This window comes from Sinocyclocheilus anshuiensis, unplaced genomic scaffold, assembly GCF_001515605.1.
Source record: "Sinocyclocheilus anshuiensis isolate Anshui unplaced genomic scaffold, SAMN03320099.WGS_v1.1 scaffold1055, whole genome shotgun sequence".
Taxonomy (NCBI): Eukaryota; Metazoa; Chordata; class Actinopteri; order Cypriniformes; family Cyprinidae; genus Sinocyclocheilus; species Sinocyclocheilus anshuiensis.
Genome location: NW_015547681.1, coordinates 159,385 through 169,905, shown reverse-complemented (window position 1 = coordinate 169,905; position 10,521 = coordinate 159,385). Strand labels below are relative to the sequence as shown.

General features: G+C 34.6%; 1 protein-coding gene across 1 annotated transcript in view; it reads right to left on the bottom strand.

Moving 5' to 3' along the window:
- LOC107703098 (pyroglutamylated RFamide peptide receptor-like) overlaps positions 1–10,271 on the bottom strand; it is a 13,085-nt gene extending 2,814 nt beyond the window's left edge. Inside the window, exons 1-5 of the mRNA XM_016505621.1 lie at positions 9,912–10,271; positions 5,291–5,449; positions 3,789–3,850; positions 2,046–2,285; positions 983–1,076 (exon numbers count right to left, since the gene is read on the bottom strand). Coding sequence (XP_016361107.1) covers positions 983–1,076; positions 2,046–2,285; positions 3,789–3,850; positions 5,291–5,449; positions 9,912–10,254 — 898 coding nt within the window. The 5' untranslated portion in view covers positions 10,255–10,271. The remainder of the gene's footprint in view (positions 1–982; positions 1,077–2,045; positions 2,286–3,788; positions 3,851–5,290; positions 5,450–9,911) is intronic.
- Between the last annotated feature and the right edge of the window lie 250 nt (positions 10,272–10,521).

The following is a 10,521-nucleotide window of genomic DNA, read 5'->3' as shown; positions in this document are numbered from 1 at the left end:
ACTATTTGCAAAATAAAAAAATATTATTATTATTATTATTTAATAGCCATATTATTGATATATAATCAAGTCATTAATTATTATTGATATTATTGTATAGTATAGTTATATTGACAAAATTGAGTAGCCCTACAAACCAGCACAGCAAACCTAGAATTTTATTTGTACACTTTCAATCAAAATTATTTCAGAAAAATGAGAAAATGTAAAACAACTGTGCAGCCCTACATTATTACTTTTTTCCAAATAAAAAAATATTATTATTATTATTTAATAGCCATGTTATTTATATTTTTTATTATAATATTATATTTTATTATAAATATTTTATTTTTATTATTATTAATATTATTGTATAGTTATATTGATACAATTTTGCAGCTCTACAAACCAGCACAGCAAACCTAGAATTTTATAAAATATAAAAACATTGTGCAGCCCTACATTTAGACTAGCTTATTTAAGTGGTATTGCATATTTTAAATGTTTATTCACAGTGTTGAGTGCTAATGAGTCTCCAAATGATGTAGTAATGGATACTGTGTCCTAACCAGACATAATGTGATAAAAGCTTAATGTAGATCTAGAGCAGCCACAGTCGCAGCAATCAACAGGCCTACGTGTCGCTGCGCCTGGTTTAGGACACCGTACTAGTTACCCAGAACAGAAACTGTAATATTTGCAGGGATATCTGAACTTACAATATATGCAATCAAATAAAGCAGAAACGTTGTGTGCGGTGGGTGCTACTAGTCCAATAATTAATCATCTGGGTTGTTAACTGTGATTGTGGGTTCAGCCTCAAATATAAGTGACCACATAACCACATAACCACAGCTTACTGTAATTACACGACCTGTCATGATGAATAATGTGCCTACTGTGATTCAGCTCATTCACACCGAGCTGCTGTGATCTCTATTCAGTCTTAACACGTCATGTGACGCCTACTGCAGGAGTAAATGCACCGTTGCACACTTACTGTACTCGAACAGCATGTGCACGATATGAAACGGAGCCCAGCAGATGGTGAACAGCAGCACGATAGTGATCATCATTTTGACGGCACGTTTCTTCTTCCTGTTTGAACAACAAAATACAGCTGTGGAGGTATGTTTCTGTAACTATACACCAGTTTATTCATACAAAAACTCATTCACACAATGCGTTTGCTTATGTAGTGTGATGAGCTTCTGAATTAAATATTTTGTATTTTAGTATTCTGAATGCATTAATTATGCCATGTAATGCACCTTATAATGCATTGCACGATCTCATGAAAAACTGTAACAATAATACTCATCTATTCATTGTTACACCTTTAGAAAGTATAAAACACGACAAACAAGTTTCAGATGTAACAAGGAATCTGCAAATATTATAATGCACATCGTGTGATTAATTAGATTAAACATTTGAATCACTTGACAGCCCTAATAAATAATTATTACTAAATAAAATAAGAATTATTATTTTTATTTTATTGCCATAATTATAATGACAAAATTTTGGACAAATTGTGCAGCCCTACAAACAAGCAAAGAATTTTTATTTTTTTTGTAATTTTATATCAGAAAAATTTCAATTATAGTTTTTTCCCCAAATCGTGCAATTATTTATTAATACAAGTAATCTGCAAATATTATAATGCATTTTAACTTTAGTTTGTTTAGCTTTAGTTATTACTACTTTAATTTTGTTTAGTTAGTTACTTAGTTTATGAAAACATATAATGCATTTCAACATACATTTTGAATACCTATATAATGCATTTTACGTAATGGCTTCAAAAGTCATTTTATTCCATATTATTCAGCAAATAAGCTTGATTTTATCCTCCGGAATTTGATTGTATGGAAACATGTAATGTTATTGGGTAAAATAAATTAAAGGCATTTTGAATGTGAAGCAAGTTATTTGCATTACATATTCCTGTTTAATTTGGAAATGCATCACATTACAGAAAACCGTCAAATAGAAAAACTGGGAATTATAGTAAAATGGTTTAGCTGTGAAACATGCATTGTTTTCAGTTGTTTGGACACTTGCCTGGAGATTTTGTTGATCTCTCTGTGGTTCATGGTGCTGAGGACGGAAGAGTCTCCCACGCGTTTCCGGATCCAGAGCTCGATGCCGATGCGGCTGTAGAGGAAGAGCATGGCGGCCAGCGGCAGCAGGAACAGCGCCACCATGATGAAGGTGGTGTAAACCTGACGGTGCAGCAGCGAGTGCCAGCGCTCCTGACAGCACACGTGATGATGATCGTACAGGAAGTCATACTTCACCTGAGGAACACAGATAAGAGAGTAAACCTAACTGGTATTCATACAGAGCATGCATGACTTTAAAGGTGCCACAAGCTGTTTATTTTAGAGTAGGGATGGGCGATAAAACTATATGTGACTCTGGAGCACAAAACCAGTCATAAGGGTCAATTTTTCGAAATTGAGATGTATACATCATCTGAAAGCTGAATAAATAAGCTTTCCATTGATGTATGGTTTGTTAGGATCGGACAATATTTGGTCGAGATACAACTATTTGAAAATCTGGAATCTGAGGGTGCAAAAAAATCTAAATATTGAGAAAATCATCTTTAAAGTTCTTAGCAATGCATATTACTAATAAAAAATTAAGTTTTGATATATTTACGGTAGGAAATTTACAAAATATCTTCATGGAACATGATCTTTACTTAATATCCTAATGATTTTTGGCATAAAAGAAAAATCAATAATTCTGACCCATACAATGTATTGTTGGCTATTGCTACAAATATACCCCAGCGACTTAAGACTGCTTTTGTGCTCCAGGGTCACATATCACGATATTTTCTGGTATTTATTGCAATAACCATATCAATGACAATAATTCATATGCATCCACTGAGAGACAAAAAACTCCTGTTTCTTTAGAGAGAAGTATTATCTTTCCTATTTTTTTTTACCAAAAATAGGTTGTTGTTGTGAGCACACAGGTAATGTAATGTCTGTTTCATTCATACTGGAAGCCAGAGTAAAAAGATGATAGAAACGCTTACACTGATGAAACATGAAGACAATAAACACACACGACTGTGACAATATATGGTTTATAAACCAGGTTTGTAAACAGGCTCATACTACTACGTGGATTATTGTGATGTTTTTATCAGCTGTTTGGACTCTCATTCTGACGGCACCCATTCACTGCAGAGCATCCATTGCTGAGACACTGATGCAATGCTACATTTCTCCAAATCTGATGAAGAAACAAACTCATCCTAATCTCGGATGACCTGAGGGTGAGCACATTTTCAGCACATTTAAATTTTTGGGTGAACTATTGCTTTAAATTTAAATCTAGAATTTGTGTGCATATTCATCTGATTTAGCATGCAACACTATTCTGGGACTACTGATACGACACTTGATGTTGTTTTTGTAACTTTCCGAACTTGACAGACGTCATTAGATGGAAAAATCAGCGTAAAGTTCTTCAGAAGTGACACAAGGGTGAGTAATGACTCGTTTGATGAACTCAAATAAATCAATGAGTAACACACAAACTTTTGCGATAAGACTCTCAGAATTGAACCGCACTCCAGTGAATCTTTTCTACTGTCACCTGATTCGTCAGACTGATGTGGCATCAGCGTCTCTGATCTGCTGACGGCCAAGCGTGACTAAATTATCTTTTTCACATGTCAAAGCAATTAACCTGGCGCTTGTTAAATACTATCGGTTTACTGTGACTGTAATTAAACACTCAATCTGTCTGTTCTCAATATCTTTCGTGATATCACTCGCCTCTAGCTGTTGCACGAACAGCATCGGTGATCCAACCATGACAGCAGCGATCCACACCAGCCCTGTATAGATGTATACAAATCAGATCATTACTGGGTTCTGTCCCATTGTTAATGATGAACCGAAATATACATATACATGAACCTATCAGAGAATAGACAGACAAGAGCCCTCGGGTGAACACTTCATATTTACACATGCACATGAGCTAATGCTTTCATTGTGTCACTGTATTGCCCCGCAGAGAGAGATTTACATGTTTAATGATGGTCTTATGCTGTTATTTTCTCCATAGGGGAATTGATTTTTAACAGTAACTCATAAACCATTAAAAACAGACCTGCTGTGAGCTGCGAGGTCGTTAATTAATGGTATATGCTTTTGCTGAAGCCATCAGAGTGCATTATTACAACTTTAAAAAAAAACAAGTAATGATTAACAGCAATTACCCATGATTCTGCAATTATTTCCAAAAATCAGACAATTGTGGCAAGAAAAGAACTTTGTCTGCTCCCATGAAGCACTGCAGATGATGTAAGTAGTCTCCATATGTTCTATGGAGCATAATATTTGTTGCATTAATATTTATTTATTAATATATATATATATTGTTTCCCTTCAAATCAGAGTTTTTAATGTTGTGGTTCACTTCGTAGCTGCTTGTTTTGTTTTGTTTTTTACTTTTCTTTTGTGTGGTCCCTTCTTCCACCTCCTGTTTTGTGTAGTTTGTCTTATGTCATGCTGTAAATATTGTAAATGCATACCTTTGTATTATCTCATTTACTTAGCCACTGCTCTATTTTCATTTTTACACCCAATAAATTCACCCGTCTGTTGCTTGTAGACATCAGGCTCTTTCGTCCTTTGCACAGCATGCAACTTGAATATATATTTCTCTTTTATTGTCCATTTTAAATGTTAATCCCCTGTACCCCTAGACTCTATCAGGGTTTAACGAAAACCTTTTTTTTTAAACCCCTAGGAGATAAAATGAATGGAAAAAATACTTCTGGAACTGAGGCCACTGAAAAAGTGATCAGAAACGGTGGTAATCTAATCTATAAAGAACATTTCAAACTTTTTAGTTTTTAATAGTTTAAGAAATTTCTCTATATATCAGTCCACAGACCTCCAAATGAACAGCGGTCTGTGGATTTAATGACATGCTCTCGGTCCTTTAGTAATCTCGAAACGCTGCAGTGCATGATGGGAGTCACCTAAGACAGCTTCAGAGAAATTCACTCGCTTCCTGAAACCAAGCTGGCTATCGAGGTGACATTTGAAAAGTAAGTGGGATAGATTTGAAGGAAACTTCTTCTTTTCTTAAGAATAACGGGTGAATCATGCACAGTACCTCCAGGAGCGTGTATTAAGTGCATTAACCTAAGTGCTGTCAGATTTGACCTCATGTTGATTTTTAGGGCTTATGGAGCATTGCTTTTCCACACATTTATCTGAATAATCAAGCAGACAGGGTTGAACGTGTAGGCGTTTGAATTTACCTAGCATTTTGTAGGCTCGTTTGGGCGTGCACTGCCTCTTCATTTTGAGCGGATAGACGATGCCCTGGTATCTCTCGATAGCGATGCAGGTCATGGTGAGGATGCCGGTGACGATGGCAGTAGTCTGTACAAAAGGAACGGTCTTACATACTAGAACCCCTGCATGTACAGCACAAAGAAAACACAAGATACACACACAGTGAACACCCGAAGCACACTTTAGAGCAGTGCTCAACTCATGCTAGAGAATCGGGCCTTGCACGACTGCACTGATATTAATGTAAATAGACAATGGTTTTATTATGTGATGTGTTTGAAAAAAGTATCACCTGAACGTTTTTTAAAATCATCTAATATTAACCTTAAGTGTCTTAAAGGAGTAGTTCACTTCCAGAATAAAAAAATTCTGATGATTTACTCTCCTCCTGGAAGGTTTTCCTCAAAAACCTTAATTTCTTTGCGACTGAAGACAGAAAGACATGAACATCTTGGATGACCTGATGGGAGAGTACATTTTTTTTCTGGAAGTGAACTAATCCTTTAAATAGCTTTTTGTTTATTGTTATTTATTCTGTTTACACTATGATTGCCTTGCTGTTGACATGGTGTTAAATAAATTAATTAAATAAAACGATGGCTGATATTTATAATACAATTTAATGATAGTAAATTCAAATAAAAGAGCTTGTATTTCACACAATATTTGCTCAAAATCCCTAAAGAAATTTAAAACAGGGCATGTTTATTATGAATTATTATGAATCGGTCAAGTAGGAACAAGTATTGGTACAGTTTTTAATATTGAGATACTGTTATTTTCTATTTAATGTATAAAATTTCAATTTTTTATTATATTTGTAACATTTTTGTATTTTCCGTTTTCATTTTAATGTGTGCTTATGTCATTTTTTATTAATTATTGTATTTTTGTTATTTTATATTGTATTTTTAAATATGTCTATATAGTTTTTTTTCAGTGGTAACACTTCAGATTAACACATATTCACTATTAACTAAGAGTTTTCCCTCAATAAACTCATAATTTGCTACTTATTAATAGTGAGGTAGTTGTTAAGTTTAGGTATTGGGCTGGGTTAAGGGATGTAGAACATGGTCATGCAGAATAAGTCTTTGATATGTGCCTAATAAGTACTAATAAACAGCCAAAATGCTAGTAATATGCATGCTAATAAGCAACTAGTTAATAATGAGAATTGGACCTTAAAGTGTTACCTTTTCAGTTTTAGTCAGTTTTTTTTTTAGTTCTTTTTTTATAGTTTAATTTTAATTTTAGTCAAAGATTTAGTAATTTTGTGTCTTTTTGTCATTTTTAGAAGTTTTTTTTTATTTTCATGTCTATTTATATTTCTTTTTTTGTATAGTAGTAGTTTAAGTTAAACGAAATGGAAATGCATATATATATATATATATATATAATTTATAACCCTGTCCGTTAATAAAATATCACAATTTATTATATAGACTAACTGACTGCATTTGTGGATTAGGTGTCTTTTGCTTTGATAACACTAACAGAGAGTCATATATCATTTGAATTTGCAGCACAACCAGCCGTCAAAGTGATTTACTGCACAAAAACATTTGTCCAGAGGGAAGGAGAGCAGCACAAACCCCTGAATTACTGAGGATTAAAGGTGCGTCACTGGACATCGTGCTCCATTCATGTCCATTCACACCTGTACTAACGCAGCAGAGCAGAAACTCAAGCACACGGTGAAGGTTTGTTTTTCTCTGCATACTAAAAGTCAGGTTTGATGACCTCTGAACTCCTGGCTCCAGACAGAGAATACAAACTTCAGCACTGCATGATTTACAGTTTTATGGGAAATTTTAGCATGCTTATGTGACCTACACTCTTATTGGTTGTGGATCATTTGTTGCTTTGCATGAAGTCAGACTTGCCAAAGTGTGCTGTGTCGCTCATAACAGTGACAACGTGTGTTTCCATACAGGTGTGTATATATTTGTCTAATGACTTCTTGCTGTAATATTAAACGGTGCATTTGCATTTCAAAATCAGTGTTTTAATGCAGTGATGATAAACATAAAATTGAGAGACGTTTGCCGTGTATTTGCTCCACACTTCTCATAATCCTACTTTAGATTCAGACCTGGAGTGTCTCTCTAATTAAACCCCACAGGAAAACTGTCCGATGGTATTACCATGGGTTTTTTAAACATACAGTGGTACTGACTGATTACCATGTTTGTAAATCATTACCAAAGTACTTAACATGATACCATGGTGCTATCTAACATGCCACAAAAAATAGTATTATAATAGTAGGGTACAACGGAGCTAAAGGCCCACCTTAAGAAAAAAGCCTTTTACCCCACACACGGTATTGATACAAATACTTCAGCTAAAATAATGTTTTTTTTTTAATAATGTCTAAGTTAATACTTGCTCAAAACAATCACTTTAGCAAAGTTTGTACTTTTTTCTGCTTATTTTGAAAAATAAAATAATTAATTTTTTTTTCAATAAATATACTGTCATTAAAATATATTCATATAAAAAATATATTTTAAAATACTGAAACAAAAATCAAGTAAACACAGAATCAACTTTGCGCTGCTGCGCGCGATCACGTCAAGGATCAGACAAATATACATGTGCATCTTGAAAAGCGGATGTTTTGGAAAGTGCTACGACACATTTTTGTGCCATCCTAGTGGTTTAGATGAAAATAATATCAACCCTATTATCATGATACTCTGTGGTGCTTTTGTGTATATAAAGTATATAATTTAGTGTATGTGAATGTATGTATGTGTGTGCGTATATATATATATATATTAGAGATGCACCGATTGCAATTTTCTTGGCCGATTTCCGATTTTTTGGAAGTGTGACCTGCCGATACCAGTTTTTGCCAATTCCGATTTTCTTTCTAAGAACTATAATTGACAGCATATACAAACAAAAATCAATGCAAATTTCAATGCAAAAATTATTTACATAATTAAAGAAATAATTAAACATTACAATTCCGTCAATCTGGACTAAGTTACAGATTTTCTCTCACTTAAACAACTCTCGAAATAAGGTGCTCTGTGACTGGAAAGAGGAAGAAATAGTTAACTTAAAATGAGTTGCCGTATGGAACAAAACAGATGTCATTTCCCACTATGTTTATACATGGTCATTTTTTTCCCCTAACCTTATTAAATATCTCATCTTTCACATCAAATTCTTACTTTGTTTTAATTAATTCAGTTAGAATAATAAGAAACTGTAGAGTTGTTACCATTCAAATTAAATTAGTATTAACAAACTCTATCTTTCCACTGCTGAGGAAACAGAAGCTGCATCTGAAGCAGAATTAGATGCATTTACACAGACAGTTTGATGAAGCCGAGGTGGCATAAATGCATTTACACTGCAAAATTTCAAATGCATAAATAATTTTATAAGATTAATGTGTTACATATTTTTTTAAACATACAAATAAATGTTTAAAAAATGCAAAGATGCTTTTAAGTGACTAAACCACCAGTAGGTGGCGGCAAATGTCTGTTTTAATGAGTGAGTCATTTATTCATTCATTCGACCGATTCATTCAAACAACTGATTCATTCAGAAACGAGGCAAGTGACTGTTCTTATGAATGGACCACTGAATCATTGACTCACTCGATTCATTCAAAAACGTGGATTCATTCAGTAACGAAACACCGCTGTGTGTTGCTCGGAGACACACAACAGTTCTTCTGTGGCTTTGATCGAAACTATTTTCGTCAGCGAAATTTGTAGCAATAGCCAACAATACATTGTATGGGTCAAAATTACCGATTTTTCTTTTATGCCAAAAATCATTAGGATATTAAGTAAAGATCATGTTCCATGAAGATATTTTGTAAATTTCCTACCGTAAATATATCAAAACTTAATTTTTGATTAGTAATATGCATTGCTAAGAACTTCATCTGAACAACTTTAAAGATGATTTTCTCAATATTTAGATTTTTTTGCACCCTCAGATTCCAGATTTTCAAATATTGTCCGATCCTAACAAACCATACATCAATGTAAAGCCTATTTATTCAGCTTTCAGATGATGTATAAATCTCAATTTCAATAAACTGACCCAGGGTCACATTTCATGTTTCACTTTAAATGATTTAAATTATTAATTACATATTCACGTTTTAATTACCTTTCTATCGTCACTAGTTAATTTTAAGTTGTTCCCACAGTCTGACAAATGAGTTTATAAGCCTACTAATATTCCATGTAGCCTCTTTAATTAATATGATTAAGTTTTTGCTCTGCAATTATTATAAAACGTTACCCAATAACGCGCAATTCACAAAGCACTCAACATTTGTATGACTGTACAGGAGAAAATGGGGGTTTGGATGCGCCACCTGCTCTAATGCATCTTCAACAGTCCTGCAGATTCTTACAAGTTGTTCATTGCATGTTCTAATTAGTATGAGCTCATGAGCTGTAGAATAATGCATATGAAATGTCTAAATAGTTTCAGGTGGAGAATACTGGAGCATGTCATTGACTCTTCTAAGTATTTCCCGTCGTTTTCATGTTATGTTATGTTTGTTAATGACTAATTATAAAGTGATCTGAAGCAGACTCTGACCTCCCAGCCACTCTGACGAGATGTTCTGCAGCAGCGTGAAGGGGATGCAGAAGAAGGTGATGAGCAGGTCGCTGACCGCGAGAGAGCAGATGAAGATGTTGGTGGCCGTGCGCATTGCGCGCTTACGCAGCACGATACAAACCACCAAACTGTTCCCGACCAGCGCCAGCACGAAAATAATCACGTACATCACGACAAACGTGGTCTTCGCTCCAGCAGGGAGCTCGGGGATGTAAACCAGAGGCTGGATGTTGTAGGTGTCGATGAATTCCTGACGCGAGAGGTTGTAGTACTGCAGGAGTTCCTGGAGAACCTCCGGAGTGATCTTCGTAGTGGCCGTCATCTCTGTAGAAGAAGACATGTCGGTTTTCAGTTCATACTGAGAGCAAAAAAAGTCCAGTGAGGTTTAGTGAACTGTAATTGAATCCCGCTGCTCCTGTCAGGCTGTTTCGCGTCTTCTGCTGTCTGTGCGTCAGTGCGCGCTCGCTAGTGTGCACTGCATCTGCCGAGAATAGATAGACTACTTTTTGTTCTTTCTTCTTTTCTTTTTTTTTGTAATGTTGTTTAAATCTTTGACTTACACCTCACGAAGTCAAACTAATTTCTTTAT